This window comes from Cydia pomonella, chromosome 2, assembly GCF_033807575.1.
Source record: "Cydia pomonella isolate Wapato2018A chromosome 2, ilCydPomo1, whole genome shotgun sequence".
Taxonomy (NCBI): Eukaryota; Metazoa; Arthropoda; class Insecta; order Lepidoptera; family Tortricidae; genus Cydia; species Cydia pomonella.
This window is the reverse complement of record NC_084704.1, coordinates 9,568,155-9,589,248: the sequence shown is the minus strand read 5'-3', so window position 1 is coordinate 9,589,248 and position 21,094 is coordinate 9,568,155. Positions and strand designations below refer to the sequence as shown.

Here is a 21,094-nt window from a genome sequence, read left to right as displayed (position 1 = left end):
AGGGAAGCCATATTTGGTACACGGATGGTTCCAAGAAAGGCATTGATGTAGGATGTGGGATCTATGGTGAGAGACCTAAGCTCAGAGCCAGCGTCAGCATGGGCACACAGGCCTCAATCTTCCAGGCTGAAGTCTACGCCATCAACAAATGTGCGGAGATTAACCTGGATAAAAACCTACGACACCAACATATCTACATCAACTCAGACAGCCAGGCTGCTCTGCTGGCACTAGAATCCCTTGAGTCAAACTCAAAACTAGTCCAGAACTGTAAAACAAACCTCAATGCACTGGCAAACTCCAACAAAGTCACACTTAGATGGGTACCAGGGCACTCCGACATTAACGGAAACGAAGAAGCGGATGAACTTGCTAGAAAGGGCGCAGACACACCCCTGGTCGGCCCAGAACCGTTCTGTGGAATCACAAAACGGGATGCATATTCACTGCTCAGCAATTTAGAAAAAATAAGGGCAAACGATTGGTGGAAGTTCGTAAAAGGACAAGAACACTCGAAAGCTCTAATCAAAGGGTTCAACAGCAAAACTGCTAGGGAGCTTCTAGGGCTCAAAAGATACAAAGCCTGCGCGGTGACCAGAATTTTGACTGGACACTGTAAATTGAACAAACACATGTTTCAAATCGGAAAGAAACAAGACGCGACATGCAGGTTCTGCCATGAGTCAGAGGAGACTGCAATGCACATTCTCTGCTCCTGTGGACCACTAATGTCAAAAAGAAGTACCCACCTAGGGCGGCACGTATTGCAACCCGATGAGGTACAGAACATTACGGCCCAAAGAATCTGGAATTTCCTGGATTCAACGGGCATCAGTAATGAACTTTAAAGGGCTGTCACAATAGACCAATGCCTGGTCGACGTGGCATTCAAAGGCCCACAAACTACAATAATAATAAATAATAAAAAATGGGTGCGTAGCCAACATGCCAAACGTTTACGATACGACAAGGAAACACTATCTGTCTCTCTATCGCACTAATATGCGCAATCGATTGGCTTCTTGGCTAGGTATCATGGGTGCGTAGCCAACATGCCAATCGTTTACGATACGACAACGAAACACTACTGTCTCTCTATCGCACTAATATACGCAAACGATTGGTATTTTGGCTAGGCACCAAGCAAGTGTGTGGCCAACATGCCAATCGTTTACGATACGACAACGAAACACTATCTGTCTCTCTATCGCACTAATATACTTTATTTATACCTGCAGTCATTTACTAACTTCTTCATTTTCCATTGGTGTGAAAGAGACAGAATAAAGAGCAAGGGTTATAGTACACTCTGTAGTCTGTACACTTAGTAGTAGTGTACATAAAAAAAACTACTGTGCATATAAAATAAAATAAAGAGTGCCCATATGATATCATATAACACTAAAATTAATGTTGCTTGAAATTATATTGAAAACTATCAAGATTCTAGTCTGCATTGAAACGCGCGTCGCGTTGCCGGCGCTCGCGTACCGAGCGCCAACGCCATCTATCGAGCGTTATTTCGTGAAATCAGAGAACGCTCCAAGGATTAAGGGCTCTTAATATAATTAAAATTTAAAAACATAATGTATCACTCTTATTTGCCCACCCTGTAGTTTTCAACTAAAGGGAAGGTCACAATAACTAACACGAGTGTTATTCAATATGAATTTTAATCGCAAAACTTCCAAACCACAACATAGTATTAAGATCAAATAATAAATGGATGGTAAATTGAATGAGAGGCTTAATTGACCCTAATCTACCACAATACATTGCGAAGACCTAATTATAGTATAATATCTTGATGTAGAAATAATTTCCCCACATTGTCTCACACTTTCTAAGTTGTTCGAAGGTACAGTACTTACTCTCTAGTTGATTCTCAAAATGTGCAGTTTTACTATTTAAACTAAACCTATTTCCTATTCATAATACCTACTGTTTCACTATAGATACCTACTGAACCTCGACACGTAAGGACGAAAACTTAAGGGATAAACTACATGGACTATCTATAAAAAAAAGAATATAATTTTAACCTCAATCGTAGGTATGTCATTTCTGTTTGTTGGATACATAATGAATATCATTAAATTTGTTGTCTTCACTTGGTAAACAAAGCTGACCTCAACGTCATTCGGTTTTAATTTGGTATTGGTCTGCTCTGCAGTCCATAATAATTTGGTCATAAGTAGCTAAGGATCTTCAAAGACGTCAAGTCAGATTTTACTTAAACTAATTACGAGTAGATTGGCAAATACAATTTCCATATAATTATATTATATTAGTTACATTAACATCATTTCAACATAGATATGATTGAGAGCGATTGTTACATGCCATTTATTACAATATAGTTGCAGTTAATTAAGGTGTGTATAATTACATGACATTATGAATTTATGATGATGTAACTACATTAAGATGCAAATAGGTATTATCAAAATGCTTGGAGCTTTACCAAATAAGTACATTTAAGCTATGATCTAAGGCGTTTGGCAGAGAATGAGTACCAGTCTTAATTAAGTTTATGAACACGACTCTTTTGGGGCCTAATTAGACGGTCAATTCCATAAAAACGTTTTCAATGTCAAATACACTAATGCTAATTTCAGGTAAGTAAGTATATCTCAATTTATTAAGTAAGTCATTCTCTACACCTTCTTAAACTCGGATATTATGTATAAGTACTGTCAATGTGTATATTTATATTGTAAGTACTATGCCTTATAGACATTAACTTGAGCTTTTTACTATAACTTGCATCTGGTGCATTCATATTATCGATTCCTCGCTTCGGACGAACTGACGCCGAATATTCGTCCGAGATGCAAAACGTATTTGATGCAAAATGCTTTTAGCTCTCAAGTTTTTTATAGACGTTATTGAAATTTCAAATAAATCTAACGGGGTTTTAATGACTAACAGCGAGCTATTTATATTTTATTTGTCAGATAACTATTAGATTCCTGAGTGGAAATGTTTTTTAGAACACTTATTTACTTACTGTTTCATATAAACTTAGTTTTGATTAATTTTAAAGATCCGTTTATATTTATGCGCGGTCATGTATTCAAATACAATAAACAAGAAATAACAGGGTACGTAGAGAAAGTAACAGAGACATACAAATGTCAGATAAAGGCTATTAAATTAACTACATAAGTAGTTTTTCCCTAACTGTGATCTCGCGATTCGCAAAAAGTAAAGGTGCAATTGAAAAAAAAGACTATACCTACTTAACATATATTGTATTCTTTGGACCAACTTTTCGAATTTATCAACCAAACTGATGCTACCTTACTACGCCAAATTTTAAATAATGTTTTGCATCTTCTACAGCATAACTAAGAAAATTGTCGTGATTAAAATAAAATTTATAAATAAAGGAGGAGCCTTGTTTTCGTTAGCGGGCAGGTAGGAGCTTGGCGCAGCGGGAGCGGAGGCCGGGCGCCTCAGCCGACTCTCTTCGTAAGACCCGCTGCCCTCGTTTTCATCTTCTTCATCGTCAGAGGGTTCAGTAGCCTCATGTTTCAAAGCTTCCGCTCTCGGAGGGTTTATATCATTCAAACTACCAACCAAGTTTGGTTTTAATGTAGATGATGTATAAACAGGTAACTGTGTATTGTTTCGCTTTTCTTGAGTTGATTTTAATGTAATTGCTTCATACAGTTTGTTCAAGGAAACGTTGCCAAAATATTTTAAAAACATATCTGTAAGATCGAGGCTTGTCTTATTGACGTTGCTCATCGTTAAGGTAAAATTAAGGAGCTTGTTCCTTAGTTGAGCAGTAAAGGGAGAGTTGCAGCGGTGGCCGGCACACGTGCAAGTTAGTTGGAGGGTCTGCTGAGACTGAGTCAGCGTGCACGGATGAGCGGCACTTGCGGCGCAGGTCAATGTAGACGTAAAATCTGTGGACAAGGAAGTAGTTTGTAATGGGACCTCAAAGAACCTTAGAAAGCTTTTAATTATTTGCGTTTTAGGGGATCATTTTCTGATAAGTACAAGTACAAACTATTTTCATTAGTTTTAGATACGAAGCCCCCTAACCTGGTGCCTTTGCGACGGTGGCGCAATGAAGTCCGTGTGCGGGACAGGGCGCTTGCAGCCGCCGGTCCGGCTGGCAGGCGCTCTGATTGTGCAGGCACTGGTAACATTGCCGTGGCCCCGTATCTGTCGACAAAACCACATTGGACATAAGGGCAAGTGCAATTATTAAGATGATATTGGACGGCCGCTTCTCCGTACAAACGTAGTTCCCCTTTTCCTCCCTGGATATTGATTTTATCGAAAATATTTTTACGCAATTTATATATTTAAACTTTATTGCACAGTAAAAGTTGTACAAAAGGCGAACTTAATGCCAGAAGGCATTCTCTACTAGTTAACCCTTCAGCCAAATAGAGATCACCGCGTGTAATTGTGGAAAAATCGAAGTGGTCACAGAACACATGTATCTCGGATTAATAATCGACCACAGATTCAACTGAGGGCCGCATATTAATTAAGAGTGCGATAAGTTAAGAGCCATTCTAAGCAAAATGTCAATCCTAAGGTATAAATTACCGTACAAAACCCTACGTATGCTCTACAAATAAGATTATTGAAGACACTTGTACCTAAGCATATCAAAAAGAAATACGAAACAGAATAGGCACAACTTTTCAAATAAGTACTGTAATGTACTCCCGGTTCAAAATAAGTGTAAACTAGCCATACTAACTGAATATTATCATTTATCACCATGTTACTAAACGAAAAGAAAACAAAAGATGTACAAAACTAAGAAGTATGATAACATATATGGCACTAGGCTGTATACATATATATTACCTAAAATATTAAATGATTTGCCAGAAGATGTTCGTGTAAAGTACTTAAATGGTAAACATATAAAAAAGTTATTAAAATCTAACGACACAAACTACTTATACTAAGAATCCTACAATGTTTTTTTTATTAGATATAAGATAGCCTCGAGCCTCCCATAGGCACCAAAGGTTTTGCCTACGATGGGTCTTGTATTCAATTCTAGACAGTAACTTGTTTGTTTATTCAATAAATAAATAAAACGCACAAATAAATACTGCCAACCATATAAGTGGTGAAAAGGGAAATGTTGTTGCGAAGGGCGATGGTGGAAAGAACCGGCAGGGATGCATCCGATCGATTCCTCGGAGCACAACTTTCTTAGTTATGCTCTACTGCCGCACTCCCCATTATACATGCCATACATAGTATAAGTTGTTGTAGTATATTTACCTATCCTATTTATTTATTCAGTCATGCGTTGTACCTATTAGGAACTTCTTAATTTTTGATTTAAAGATGTTTTTACTAGCACATTCGTCTTCTACTGATAACTCATAAAATATTCGCGGTGTGATATAGCTACGTGTCCTTTTATCATAGTAGTTGCTAGCGGTTGGTTCCACGTATTTACGACGCTGTAACCCTCTTGGCGCTCGGGTATATACTCGCGGAGTTTTAAATTTGGGATTATTAAATTGCTCAGCTGCTATTAAGTACTTAACTTTATCATGCACTGGCAGGATGTTCAATTTCTTAAATAAGACCGTGTAATCGTTACTACAGTTTGCTTTAGTTTTTTTTATCAATTATATTTTTTAATAGCCTTGGAGGTAACTCCTTTCAAACAAAAAAAGAATTACTTAAATCGGGCACAGGTGTAGGTGTAATCGGTGTACATACATAAAAAATAATAGCCACAACCGAATACAGAACCTCCTCCTTTTATGAAATTGGAGTCGGTTAAAAAATCTACCTTGTATCGATGTAACAAATCATTACTTATACAAGTTTAATTAACACCGATCATATTACACGAGTAATTAATTATGTACAAGCACATTGCAATTGCTACCTCGAAACACATTGGTCGGGTATTCTGTACATTGAATCGGTAAATTTGGCCAATTGTCTCTGTCGACAAACGAATAAATCTGCATGCCTAGTCGCAATATGACGAGAAATGTTCTGTGTATGTTCGATTAGCATACTTTTTTATCAAGTAAGAATACCGTCCGCAACTCGTGGAGCTGTATTACAACATTTGAAGAATATTTAGGTGTTTCATGGTTCCTAACGGATTTACGCAGCGTCTTACGTAAGCGAAAAACTCGCGAACGTGAAGCGAAGCGATGTGGCGAGGGTGAATCAATCCTTTGATACCTATATAGTCCAAGATCCCAGAGCCATCAGATCTTAATTATTTTCTCATGAATAAAATGTATGGGATAATATAGTGTTAGTATGTACTTTTAATGTCTGCATAGGTACTTGCTATATTGGCCCGACGGCCATTTATCCATTTGGGACCAATGTATGGGACATTTTAATCATGAGAGAATAAGTAAGGTCTGGCGGCTCTAGGATCTTCCTCTAATAGAAGTGGTTCATGGGCGATTTCGTTGTGAACGCGACGCGGGGCGATGCGGCGCAGTTTACATGCGAACGTCGAGCGGTACGACGCAGCGAGACGCGGCGCGGAAGAAACGAACCATTGTTGCATAATGGAAGTGTCCTAGGTGAGTGATTTGACGCGATGGCGATGCGGCGCGATCAATCTATTTGATTTTTAGACGCGAATACGACGCGGCTAGAGGCGTGGCGCATTAAGAAATACCGGATTTGATTTGATTAGTCGACTCAGATTCAATTTTGTATACGTTTTTAGTAAAACGTATAAAAAATTACGTATACGTATTAATTAAGTATACGTGTTTAGGAAATTGACATAAAGGACTTAAGTGCTAGTAACGTATATGGCACTTACGATTATTGTGAGTTCGCTGTGTATAATGACTCGATAAAGTAATTCTTTTTTAATTTTACACTTTATAAGCTAAATATGAGGTCTAGAGCTCACAGAGCCCCTGGTTTCGCTTATTGTCAGAAAGTTAGCGAAGATCTCCACTTCGGATTGTCCGGATGTTTTCCTCTGCAGGCCGCATTTCTTAACCGATTTTCGTAAAAATTGTGAGCCGGTTTGGTAGTCAGATAGATTTTTTAAATATCTTTTTTTTATGTTGAAAATGGTGGAAATTGGAATAAAGGACTTAAATGCCAGTAACGTCTATGACACTTAAGACTATTGTGATCTCGCTGTGATAATGACTCGACTTAGTAGGGTTTTTTTTTAAGCTTATACAGCTTCCCGATGCGAAGTATTCAGCTTACAGAGCCACTACTTATTTTATTATTTCTTAAATTTTCTTGTTGTAGAGCAATACGAAAAACAACTTTATTAAATTAGAATAAGGTCGATTCAAACCCGCGCACGTGTATTATAGACGCACCCACGTCCGGCAAGGCCATCGCATCGCACCGCGCCACATCGCTTCGTGTTCGCGTCGAAAACGCTCACCTAGGACACTTCGATACGTATCAACGGTTTGTTTCTTCCTCGCAGTTATGTTTAGGAGTGCGATTGGCAAGTTCTATGACAAAGGAGAATCGTTCAAAACTACATCAAACCTACAGTACTGTAGGTCGTAGAGAACAGAGATTATGTAAGAATCCACTCTGTTGGTAAGGGGTTTATAGTTCCCACTTGGTGAAATATTGGATAGTTTGTATACAGGATGTAGTCGTTAAGTATTTACATGCGATTATTCCGTAAATATGAGATAAAAAAAATTACATCGAAAGTACGTTATCTAATGAGTTAAATTACATCTGCGATAACTTTTTTTAATAAAACTTGAACTATCCAAAATGTTAAAATTAAACGGCCCCATACATTTAGTACGACGTTTGATAAGTGGTTTAATTGTCTACAGTAAGAGATAGAAATTTGTTTTTTTCTTTACATGATTAGTCTGTAATGACCTAATAATAATAAAACATTTATTGCCCGGCGTTAGCAAAGGTCTCCGTTTAAGCTTGGGCCAAAATGCCTTCGTATATCCGGATGTTCTCCTCTGCCGGTGGCATTTTATAGCAGTCTCGTGAAATTTTGCGAACAGGATTGGTAGTTAGAAAAAATATGTCTGTCGTTTCGTTTTTTGGAAAATTTTCAAAATGGCGGATATTGGCCCGAAGGTAAAAGGACTTAAGCGCTAGTAGGGTCTATCACCGAAGAACTCGACTCGGAGAGTTGGTGACTCAACGAAGGAAGTATTTTTTACAGTTTTAAAGCTTATCACGAGGTCTACACCTCACAGAGCAACTAGTTTATAAGGACGTAATTACTAATTACATTTTTTTGTTTACAGCCGTTCTTCGTCTGGAACTTATTCTAGGAGACGCTGTAAATCGTTTTGTGTTTTGTAGGGTCAGCAACGCGCATCCCTGGTGTTGCAGGCGTCTATAGGCTACGGTGACTGCTTACTATCAGGCGGGCCGTGTGTTTGTTTGCCTCCGACGTGGTATAATTATTATTACAGATTAAACCTGTAAACAAGTAAAAATAATTCTATCTCTTGCTGTATTTACTTTAAACAATTAAATGACACAAGGAACGTCGTATTAAATGTATGGGGCCGTTTAAACTTAATATTTTTACATAAGTATTTATAATTTTATGAAAAAAGTTATCGTTGTAATTTTACTCATTGGATGTCATTTTAATATTGTTGATATCTGTTTTACTTACGGATTAATCGCATGTAAATACATGACGATTACAACCTGTATACCAGAAGCAGTGTAACGGTTGGTAGGTTAGTACGCAGCACACGAGCGGAGGTAGAACTTGCCAACTTGGAGAGGTCGACCGCAGCGCACGAGTTTGTTTGTCGTGATGAGTGGCTGTTGTGAGTTTAACGGCACAAACAACTTTATTTATGCATCACCGTTTATAATCGAATCTCTACTTGTGTGCTATTCAGGTCACATTTTTTACTTGTAACAAAACTTAAAATTAAAGCTCTGAATAAAAGTCACGATTAATATAAATATAACTAATACCTCACCTTATGTTGTGAGAATGCTTTTAATTCCACTACTATATTTTTTAAATTTTATTAGCTACCTACATCTACATGGCTACAATGTTGGTACTGTACGATGCTGGGCATATTTGCTTGACCGTTGTTTATTCATTTACATAGGGATGTTCCGGGCTCAGTTGTGTATCTTCAATATTGATTCGGATATACTTGTTAGATTCCTATATTATATATATATATGTATATACCTACATATCTTAGTTGAGCATAATTAATATCATGAATGAAAAGAAAAATATTTAATTGCAAATATTTATTTCGTAACCAATCTAGGCAAGCGACAGCGTGTCAATAAGTTCAAAAGAAGAGAATTACCGACGTAGGCAGCGGCCGTGTGTTATATTTATTTATATATTACACGAACCATTTGTAGCCACTTTTGACCCCTACGTTACTCAAAATCTATTAAACATAAACATGAAATTTGGTACATTTATTAGGATTCTTTAATGCTAACTAGAATCCCAAATTTCATGAATATAGCTCAACCGGTTATTAAGATAGGTACAAACACTGACCTAACATCAAAAACCTAATCCACTTCCAGATGACTTAGCAAGTTGATATTTGGTATCCAGCTGGTCAATACGAACCTAAGATAATGAAACAGTGTATTCTTTACGATTTGTAATAAAAAGCGTAAACCGTTTGTAGTAAAAACCGTTTTTGTTTACACTTGTAATACCAAAAAATAATTTAGTTTCATAATCAACTATAGGTATATGCTGAATACTAATCATTTCTGTATAAATAATAATGATGTAAAAACATAAATGCGAAATGAGAGCCAAGTTCAATATTAAGAATATGCGCCGTTGTTGATAAAATAATTGAGATCTACATGGGTGCCAAGTTCTAGTTCACTTGGAATATAATCAAAGATTAGGATTTGACTTGGCATATATATTGTCAAGTGACAAGCAAAACTCACTAATTACCACCACAAGTTTCATAGTCAAAACGGACCATATTACTACTAAAATAAGGTTGATTTTTGATTAATTATTTTTAGTAATTAGTGAGTTATGCTTCTCACCTGACGATATATTCTAATATTTGGTATCTATGTTCTTGATGGGAATTGTATTACTTTGTTCATTATATTGAGTTGAGGCGCATGATGGCAATAAACTCCGTTTAAATGCCAGTTATGTCATGAACATTATTTTTTTAATCATTGAAAGCTAGGCAGCATATTATAGTTCTAACAGTTCGTGCTTGATCACAAAACCTACGTTATGTTAATTCGACATTGTTCAGCAACCTCAGCATCAAAGCTTAACTTCAAAGTAACTCTCAACAAAAGGAAAACTCGCCTTCTAAACCTTATAACATAAAGCTGGAGCCAGAATGAGCATTCATTAATATTATAGAAAATCTTGATGTAAAAATCTTGAATTAATTTTCTCATTTGGGCACGACCGGGGGGAATGTTTTTGTAAGAAAAATAATGTCAACTGAAATTCATTATCACTACATCTCATAAAACAAAGTCCCCCGCCACGTCTGTCTGTATATTCGCGATAAATTAAAAAACGAACGAATTTTCATGTAGTTTTCAACTATAGTTCGTGTCAACCACGATGACGCGCAAATTAGTCAATTCTAACCTTTAATAACCTGACATTACGAGTCAAGGCACGCGTCGCCGTTAATGTCACGATCTATATCGATAGAGTAATTCTTGAGGAAGGTTTAGGTGCATAATTTGTTAAGATTTACCCGTGCGAAGCCAACGCGAGTCGCTATTAGTTCACTTATACAAAAAAACGCAGAGTTTATAGATAAATAGAGTAGGGTCGTCGCTAAGACAAAAGTGCGACATCACGACAAGCTGACTTCGCACGCATGTTCTTACTTATTGGCGTAGAATGAGCAGATTTTAGCGAGCCGTGGCAAAAGCCGCGACAACTCGAGACATTCATAAAAGTGACACATAAAGTGAATCTGTCGAAATAAACATTTGAAGCTACCATTAGAGCGAATGAATTCATTTTTTATCACAGCCGTTTATTTAGCAGGAGCCTAATGTGCAAAAACTTAACAGTATATAGCAACGTAGGATATGAAAAATGTCATTCAAGGGTAAATTATCAGGAAGTCGCAGGATTCGAGTATATTAATATATCTGCAGTAATCTACTTTAGTTCAATCATGAATTATATTCACTAATTCAAATCTAACGCCTCTTGATTTATATCCCAACCCCATTTCAATTAAGTAACTCAAACACTCGTGACGTGTGTTTGCGGAGGTGCTCTGCTCGGGTCCCCGGTAAGAAACCACATTTCTTGCGAATAATATTCGGCTACATTTTGTCGCCGCTTGGGGAAATTCAAATCTCGAACTTTTGTAATAATAAAACTCCAACGATATTACTTAAGTTCGAAGTCACTTCAAATGTTCGTTTTGGATTGATTTTGATGCATATTTTTTAGCATAAATTTTCAAATTGGATAGAGCATATTGATAAATAACCATATTGAGCAACATAATATTACTAAAGCGTAATTTATTAAAAATCGATAATCGTGTCTCTCTATTGCTCTTGCATATTGGAGGTCTGGTGGACCCGCCGGACATTGTTTTCCGTTAATTGTATTTTTATAAAGCGAGTTTAAAAGATTTAAACCACCCATTACACTGAATAAGTAAAATTGTTTCTATTTATTTATAGATCAAATTAGCGAGTTTCCTGTAAATCTCTACGTTATTATCTAACCATTTTTTTTAAGAAAGCAACTCATTATTTACTTGATAACGCTTAAATTACCTGTAAGTCCGAATTAATCTAATATCACTACGCCACATAACGTACCTGTCCATATCATATAGCAATTAAGCTTATTTACTGATTACTGATATCTAAAGGCGGATATTTATCTCGCACGCTTCCTTTCCCTGTTCTGATTGTGTCTGTTTGATTTTCCCCCGGGACCTTACCGCTGACCTTAATTGCTCATCGATAGGGACGTGTAGTCTATACTACTCTTATAAGGACAGAACGTATTTTTTGGGCGTATGGTGTATGGATGTGGTATGAATGAATAAATTCCATTCGACTCACCTACCATATAGACTCTCCTTGTTAATTACTTGCTTAAAACGCCACCAGCTTTAATCGCGTGGTAATAACAGTACAAAATATTTGTATCCTCTAAGTCCGTAATAAAATGTCGTGTGATGGGACCGGTGGAACTAAAATATATCTTATATTCTTAGAAAAGAAATATCAGAGCATTATATTAGTTTCGCACGACACGAGTATCTGCTTATGGGCTCCTAATCTGCAACAAATACACTGATTCAAACAGTTTCACCATTCAAATCAATGTGATATCTTTTTATACTTTAACAACCACAAAGGGTTCTAAAGGACGTGTAATCCATTTATTCATCGGCTGTGACCCTGCTACGAAACTAATATGGGTTATATGAAAAGAAGGCCTGAGCACACTTTCTATAAGCTCCTATTATACGTTTACCCGGGCTCAGTATCGTTATGTTGATTTTTTCCTTATAGAAATGTAAAATATCTCACTAACGTAAGCTAGGGATTTGATCAACTTGCATGCTTTAACAATATTGGTATTTCAATATAAATATGCTTTTGATATACTTTACATAACAGAACATAAACTTCTTAAGGCAGGCAACATTCTAGAACAATATAAATAATAAGTACTCACCTTTCTGTAGAAGAGCCCCTGTTCTCACGTCGATCATGAGGATTGCGACGATACTCATAAAACACATTGAGGTATACATTATTACTTGTCTTATGTTCACACAAAGTTCACTTTATCCAAGCACTTAGAACTAGTTAGCTTTGTACGCCTAGGTTACTAGATAAGATCAATAGTGAAATTTTATATTGTATCGATTTAGGTCGCGGATAAATGATAGGTTAGTGTTAGGGGGAGGATCGCGTAGTCAAGGAAGCGTACTTGGGGCGACCAACCGGCCGTCGACCGATCGGGCGCCCCAGGTACCGCTGGTGTGATGTCGTGGAGGCGGACCTGCGTCGGCTGAATGCCAATTCATGGCAGGAAACCGCGCTGGATCGGGACAGATGGCGTTCTCTCGTTTCGGAGGCCAAGATTCTTTTTGGATCGCTGAGCCAAAGCAGTTAGTTTTAGTTAGTTAGTTAGTTAGTTAGTGTTAGTAGTAGGTACTTTGCTTTTCACTTCATTTATGAAATAAATATTCAGAAATAATACATCATTTAAACGTATTTAATGGTATTAAATATATTAAAACGGGTCAGTCACGTATTTTAAATCGGAAATATTTATTTGACAATAATGCCGTAAACGAGGGTAGTTCTCGCCTCTCTTGCCGCCACCCGCGCCGAGTCATCGGGCCGCGGCCCGCAGTCTGCGCAGGTCCGTCAACGCAAGCTTCTGACGATACTCCTCGGTACGGAGTAAAACATGTCGAGCGTTTTCAACTTAAAATACGTGAGTGACCGTTTTAACCCGTTTTAACTTATTTAACATGGATGTGTCTCACGGAAATTTTGGTATTTAGATTCGTGACATCGCGTGCTTATAGCACACTGCCGTTGTGACAGGAAAGTTTACTTTTACACGTTTGATAGTGGTACAGTGGAATATCGATAATCCGGCACTTCGAAGGTCCGATACGTCCAGTAATCTTGCACTAAAAAAGAAGTGCAAAGTGATCATTCTATGTCCAAATTTACTATCTACGCCTACGTTCACACTGCTTTCTCTTTAAAGGTAGCTAAAAACTAGATAACAGTCGAATTTTCTTTTACCTTATTACTCGTATTATAACATGTCAAAATATATGCAGATTGCTCTAATTTCCAGTAAATCGAATTTTCCACTAATACGGCTCTCTAGTGTCAGCGTTAGTGCCGGATTAACGGGATTGTACTGTATTGCTGCTCTGTATGCATATATCGGTATTTATTTATTAAGTATTTCTTATAATCTACCTTTAATCATTAGCCACATGCGCAATCTTAACGTTGGTAGCCATGAGGATGCCTCACTAAATAATATTATAATGTTTGGAGTTATAAAGCTTCATACTTTAATTACATATTAAACCAGAAAGAATCCAGTGAGGCCCATTTCCCCTGTGGGTTAGGTCAGTTTGCAGTTGCTTTCGTAACAACTATTGCCTGTGCCAATTAAAAATATTAAATACTTTGTTAACGTTTTCACTCACGTTTCGCTTCATAACGACCCGTTTAAATACATTTAATATGTTGTATCTCACGTAAGTTTGCCTATACCGATTCTTAGGATTCGGTTGCCGAGCGGGACCTAGTCTCATCTCATAAAAGACACACTTTGCACACTTGCATTAAGATTCTGGCGTCAGAACTAAGTGAGTGAATAATATTGTGTTCTTTTTACAGGTGCAAACAATGATCCATTTTCCTTCAATAAGATTTTTATCGTGGCTACGTTCATCATTCTAGCGAGACTGTAGAAAATTACAACGTAATAAGGGATATTATCCTGAGGTTCCCATTGATTTACATTATAACAACAGTTTGTAAACACTTTTCAGATTTTGTTTCTAATACGAGTACGCTCCAGAGCAATGAGTACTCATTTTTCTGTTGAGTGTAGTAGGCTAATGTCATAACGTGATTTTTCATTTACTAGTTACTAAATACATTCGACCGCAACAGTGTAGACAATGAGAGTATGGTATGTATTTTTCAATACATATTTTTATATAAAATATGTAGCTATTTCTGGATACCTACGATGAGACAGCAATGTTGGTAATATAAGTGAGTAACGACTTAATACGAAAATATTACAAATATACTGTAACAAGAGCGGACCCCGGCGGAACATGTTTTAGGACAACATAAGCCGATTTAACCTCTCACGGGTTTTGTGTAACGTTATGAACCTTCAAATATTATCCCTCTTACAAATGACGCTAAATCATGTTTGGTCATGCTTTTGGGTACTTTCCAATGAACAAACGCATTAAACGTAAAATAGGTCTAGGTTGACGCGGTAAAGTACTTTTAGGTACTTTGTGGCTACCACCAGTTCGGCACTGACATAATCGCTATCGAGAACGTAACTTACTTTATATGCATCTCGCTCGTACTCGTATATAAGTGCGAGTGAGATGTATAGAAAGTAAATTACGTTCTCGATAGCGTATATGTCAGTTTTGACACTGTCAGTCACTCATGGTACAGGTACTTATATGTCGTTTTGTTTTACTACCATAAAATTAATTATTCTTCTATGGTGCTTGTTTGATTAATCCTGCAAACTTGATTATTTAAAATGATTATCATTTTGTTAAGTAGTCAGCGAATTAAAGCCCCTGGTAGGGAAGTTAATCCATCCATGTGAGTCGCCTGACGCTTTACATATTCCTATTGTGACCTTAATCTTTGGACAAAATTATGCCTCATTCATAATATAAAAAAAAAAACAGGAAAATCGAATTATGAGCAAAAGCACATTAATTAGTTTTAGCCGTTGATTTTAGCAGGAGTTCAACCGTTTTACGTTAAACCTTTCATAATGATGTAATTTAATAACATGATTCGTGATAATTTTCGTGCTTTCTTCTTGTGATAAAAATATACCAAAATCTAAAAGTTATTGTCACTGTTATCATTTTGCACTCCTTTTACCGACGGGTTGGAGAATCCATTTAATCATAAGGTAAAGGAATCGATTACTTTTAATTTTAGGAAAAAAGTATTTGAAATTGCCAATTACATAAAAAAGACACCCCTCCGCGTCCCAAATAACTGAATTAGTTGTTTCCTATAATACACCAAATGCACTAATTATGTACATATATACACCTTGCACAATATTTTATCACCTCATTAAATAATTCGCAAATCCGCTATCACGCACGTGTTTACACGGCGACCTACTACGGCGTAGCACGCTCGTAGCTTCGCGGCTACGGCTCGTAGCGGACTGAGCCCGCAGATTCGCGCATCACCCCTCGCTGTACCACGGAGGCTTTTGTTAACGACTCATTGGACGAATATCAATAATGTATCGAGTGTAATGCTGGCTGACTCTCAATAAATAAGAAAACGAAATAATGCTAAAAGGAAATGTAACTTACCCTGTGAAACGATGTGACTGTATTATTTAAGAACCTTGTTCACTCACCTGGCATTTATGCAGAGTAATGATTGTGCTTTGTGTTTTGTTCTCGCTTATTCATTTCGCCTGCATTGTTCTGGTTATTGTTGTTAATTTGTAGCGAGCGTGTAAAATGCGCGATCCGTTCCCGTTATGTGTGTACCTGAAAGTGGTCCCGCCGGTATACACATTGTCATAATTAAGATTTAAATGTTCATCGGGATTCACCAGCAGCCATGAAACTCATTCGCAATGATATTGTTAATGATTAGACGTATATATGCTTAATTAAAATATATGTGGCATTTACATATAAAATTGAAGGAATTATTATGAATACAGCTATATATATGGATACGAACCTGCACTGTCCTAATTATCTTTAGCATGCTATATGAACATTTCTGTGTGATTAAACTCCACTCAATCATATCACATACTGGCAGAATAATAAATAAGTATATACTATTATAGAATACGTACACTTATCTTCAGAATCGGATCTATTCGACATTTGTGGGGTGAGTCATATTAATTGCTGATTGATGCGATATATCTTGCGTTACCGGTACGAGAAACAGAATGCAGGAATGACACAAGCCGTTTCAGCTCAAGGCATTAACGCATAGCTCGCACAAGCGGTACAAGGGTGCAATTATGGAATAAATCACCTGTATTTATTGGGAAGTCACGTGAGACGCGGAGCAAGACCGAGCGAGGCGTGGCGTGACGTGGCAGGTGCCGGGACACATTAATTGGCAATTTCCGCGAGCCGGTGCCGCCGAGCCGCGAGAGACGAGCCGGCGGGCCGAGTCCCCGACCCGTCGGCGTGGCTCACCATCCGCCATCCCTCACCTGACAATCACCTTCTAATCGACCAATATAAGAGTGATCTTCAACTTCTTATAATTGGTATGGATATAGAAGTCACACTTTTACCGGTACGCCTGAGGCCAGTGCTCGGTAAGCAATGGAACTATCTGGGCCAGATAATGGCCTTCATTAGCGCCGATCGTCTTTGATTACGCAGAGGCCAAACTGATGGTTCATTACCAACACCGCATACTAACTTTCCGTAAAAAAACTAAAACTCCAATATAAAATGTGAATATTTTTATCCTGAAAAGTCGCGCGCGAAATCCGTTCGTTACAATAATTGGAATGAACGGAGAAGTTACGCCAAAGCCAATATTCATAGCGATATATCCATTGTGATTCTATTTCAACCTAACTTTGATTATGATTCCATTTTAGGTAAATAGTTAACAAATTTAATTAAAATATGTATATAATAGTATTTTTTCTACTCAGCGACTGTAATGGTTGAATTAAGGCTTCATATACCATATAATTCATAATTAAATTCCATCAAATCTACCAAGAAATGTCATTGTCACAATGATATCTGTCAATGTCAGTATGACGTGACAGATGTCGTCCACCTTTTTGTAATAATAAAAAATATAAATAATTATCTTACTTAGATGACGAACATAATACAATCTGTTTTTGTATGGAATCAGGAAGTTACGTCAAAATATGCGACCGAAACCGACAAAACATTTATCGCTTTATCGCTTGCCACAAGAACACCTTAGCAGGTTATTCGTATAAAGATACAACCAAATCTCGTCCTTATGGCAAGCGACAAAGTGGGACATTTTACTGGTTTCGGTCACATAGACTCCAATTTCTATACCCTTAATGAAACGCTGCCAACTACATAAATGCAGGGTTTTGTTAAATGTGTAGCCTATACTTCGACTCTTAGATGTTTGTTATATAATATTTATAGTAATTATTTATTCACTATACGTACAAAATTACTTTCAAAGGTATCGCCCTTAAGCACTTATAATTTATACAGTACAAGCCTTGCTTAGTTGGGGACTAGAGTATTTTTAAAACATGTTGGGTACGGTGATAGGTCTCCATATAATTTATATTATTAAAATTCCAAATCTAGCAAAATTGTATTGAGATGACATCTGTTCTTTTCTGGTTACTCTTTCTGTTTGAAAAATACTACAAGTGACAGACGTCAAATGCCGAATGACAACTTGACTTGACAAATGAGTATCATGGCTACCATAAATCCATCATGGTACCCATAGGGGCGAAGTACACTAGCCTGTACTTATCGTTTCCGAATTTACGTTTTAAGGTATAGCAATAATGAATAATACACATATCTTAAGACGAGAATGTAATTGTATTAAAACGGAATACCAAATGTTGTTTAGACCTGAAGTATTACCATTTCAAAACGAACATTTCTACCTCAGAACAGTTTATCAGAATATTAATGAATGGGACTATTTTTTTTTATAAGTCTGATTATTTAAAGTAAGCATTTAAATGGTTTATTTCAAATTAGTAGTAAATTATTTATTTACGTGTGTTCTTTCGCCAATAATATATTTACTATTTATGGAGCGTTTCATTTTACTGACAACACCGTGGTAGATTTGATGGAATTTAATTATGAATTAGGGTATAGACATAAACGCGCCACTCCCGCCCCGCGCTCCGCGCCCGCGGCCATTTAGTCTTTTCTATGGGAGCGCGGCGGCACGTGATTGGTAATTTTTTTTTATTTGACTACTGCGTATCGATAGTTGAGTGGGATACATGAAAAGTACGCAATTATAGCTTGGTATACGAAATCTTAATTCAACCATACAGTCGACGAGTAGAAAATAGTATTTTATGCAACAGTTGTATAAGACGGGTCAAAAAAGGCGAGCAGAGTGAGTTACTTTGTAAAGGAATACGCCACGAGCATTTGTTGACCCGCTTATACAAAGTTACATACAATACTTTGCCTACGAGTCAACAAAAATAAATCGTAATTCAGGTAAACAAAGCAAAAGCTTAAAGCTAAGATACGCGAGCATACCTTGTTACGCGCCCGGCCCGCCCCGGCCCAGCTGGTCAGCGACACCTTCTCGTAACTCATGTCATGAGGTCCTGGTACTTGCTCTTTGCTAAATTAAATTTTTGGACTGTTTTTTCTCGATTCTGGCCACAGTAGCCTATGGAGACTAACAAGCAATGCTAAGCAGTCTTCGTAGTCTTTGGGTGTTGCTATATTACGGGTGTCATATGCATGTTTCTGACTTATGAAGCAATTGTTTCTACTATGCAACCAAATGAATATTTTGTAAGTTGGCAGCAATTAATGCACTTAGTTTGAAACTGTATTAGTTTTGATTTTGTTAGGTTGGTAGCCATTAATCGCAGTAACGTTATAGCGATTTTAAAGCACAGGTGTTGTTATGAGGAATAGACAATATAAACTTTTCTTGAAACCTTTTATGTATGTTCTTATATTCGTGTTAATGAATGTATAAATGACAGATAACAGTAGAGGAGTAGGAAAAATACATAACGCACGACTCCGCGCGACCCCGCGCCCCATGCCCGTTTAGTCTTTTCTATGTGAGCGCGGCGGCACGTGAGTGAAATCTTAAAGGATGACTCACGCTAGATCGGCCCGTGCCCGGGCCCAGGCGTCCGACACGTCCTTTTCTATGACGGCTGATCGGTGATCACGTGGTGCTTTGCCATAGAAAACGTAGCGCCGGAAGCTCCGGCCCGGCCCCGGCCCGGTCTAGCATGACTATCCTTTATTCAACCATTAGAGTCGACAAGTATAAAAACTGTCTATTAGAAATATACATATTTACAGCTAACGAAGACAGGGCTTACAGGCCAATTCAAACGTACACCATCATCCAAATGATATTTAAATGTTATCTTTTAGTTATATGTCTCGCTCGTGCCAATACATTTACGGACAAGTACGAGCGAAATGCACGATAACTAAATCAGTTAAATCACATTAAGTAAGTATACTTTCATACATCCATGTGTTTGTTAAACGATATCTTCAGCAGTTATGACTTATTTTCATAAAATTTGACAGGCACAGAGTACCCCTAGGTCAAGCAACAACAAGGTATAGAGGGAAATGCTTGGAACACAATTTTTGACTCCGTACCCTTGCTTGGGCTAGTTAGGAGGTGAACATATCAAAAGTCCCCGGCCGTAGCCCTTCAGCCGGAGGGGAGAAGGGGGTTTGAAGGTCCCATTTTTCTAACTAGTCTAAACAAAGTTACGAAGTCAAAAATTGTGTTCCAAGCATTTCCCTCCATACCTTTTTTTGAGCATTCGTTGCCTGGCCTACCCACAGCTGAAGACAAGTCTGTCATCATGGTCCGCAGCAGTCTCCCTCTGGTCTGCAAGGCTTCAAATTTATTATTATTATTATTATTAACTAATAGTAGTTTGCCGAAATGAGAACTCGCGGTTCGCCAAAAACTATATATTGTAGATTTATAGACATCTATTTAGTTTTCGACACGATTGAATAAAAAATGTGCAATTTCTAGATGGCTGCCATATTCTATAATTTCTACTACAAATTAATGTTAAAAGGCCTTTCGGATTCTTATTCTTCAATTTAAATTATGAGTGGGACAAAAATTACGAAGTTCAAGAAGGCGGCCATTTTTCACAATTTTGCCCACGAACTCATATTCAAAGACCTTTCAGATCCTCAGATATCAATTTTCATCATGATTAGAGAACAAATGAAAACAATTAAAAATTGCAGTCGTGTTTTAAAATGTTGACTTCTATTCGGAATCCCATTAAGAAGCCTTTGAAATTCTCAGATATCAATTCTCATCATGTTTAGACCAAAAAATAAGAAGTTCAAGATAGCGGGCATTTTTTACAATTTTGACTACGAATTCACATTACAGGGACCCACTGATTACCAGTTCGTCGGACGATATCAGCCTATCAGTTGCAAAAGAAAATTAATAAAACCAGGAGAAATAATTCCTGTAGTTTTGTAAATTGGTATAGTTATACCTCGTGGTGCTGTTTTAGAGGTTTTGCAAAAAGTAAATTTTGACGGACATTTTCTTAAATCGTCTATTTTTTGTCGCTTTGTTAACTTAAATAACCTGTAACTCCTATAGTATTAAT

The 21,094-nt window shown here is 37.3% G+C and overlaps 1 protein-coding gene across 6 annotated transcripts; it reads right to left on the bottom strand.

Moving 5' to 3' along the window:
- Positions 1-1,656: 1,656 nt before the first annotated feature.
- On the bottom strand, positions 1,657-17,404 carry LOC133533382 (uncharacterized). 6 transcript variants are annotated; one of them, XM_061872376.1, is made up of 4 exons: positions 15,206-17,404; positions 12,665-12,812; positions 4,054-4,176; positions 1,657-3,914 (listed from the first exon to the last, which is right to left on the bottom strand). In XM_061872376.1, the coding sequence occupies exons 2-4, from the start codon at positions 12,741-12,743 to the stop codon at positions 3,340-3,342; spliced, it is 777 nt and encodes a 258-aa protein (XP_061728360.1). In that variant the 5' UTR covers positions 12,744-12,812; positions 15,206-17,404; the 3' UTR covers positions 1,657-3,339. The 6 variants fall into 6 exon arrangements, with proteins under 6 accessions (XP_061728360.1, XP_061728375.1, XP_061728340.1 ...); XM_061872391.1 differs by having other exon boundaries at positions 15,822-17,404; XM_061872356.1 differs by having other exon boundaries at positions 12,665-12,820; positions 15,713-17,403.
- Positions 17,405-21,094: the final 3,690 nt, after the last annotated feature.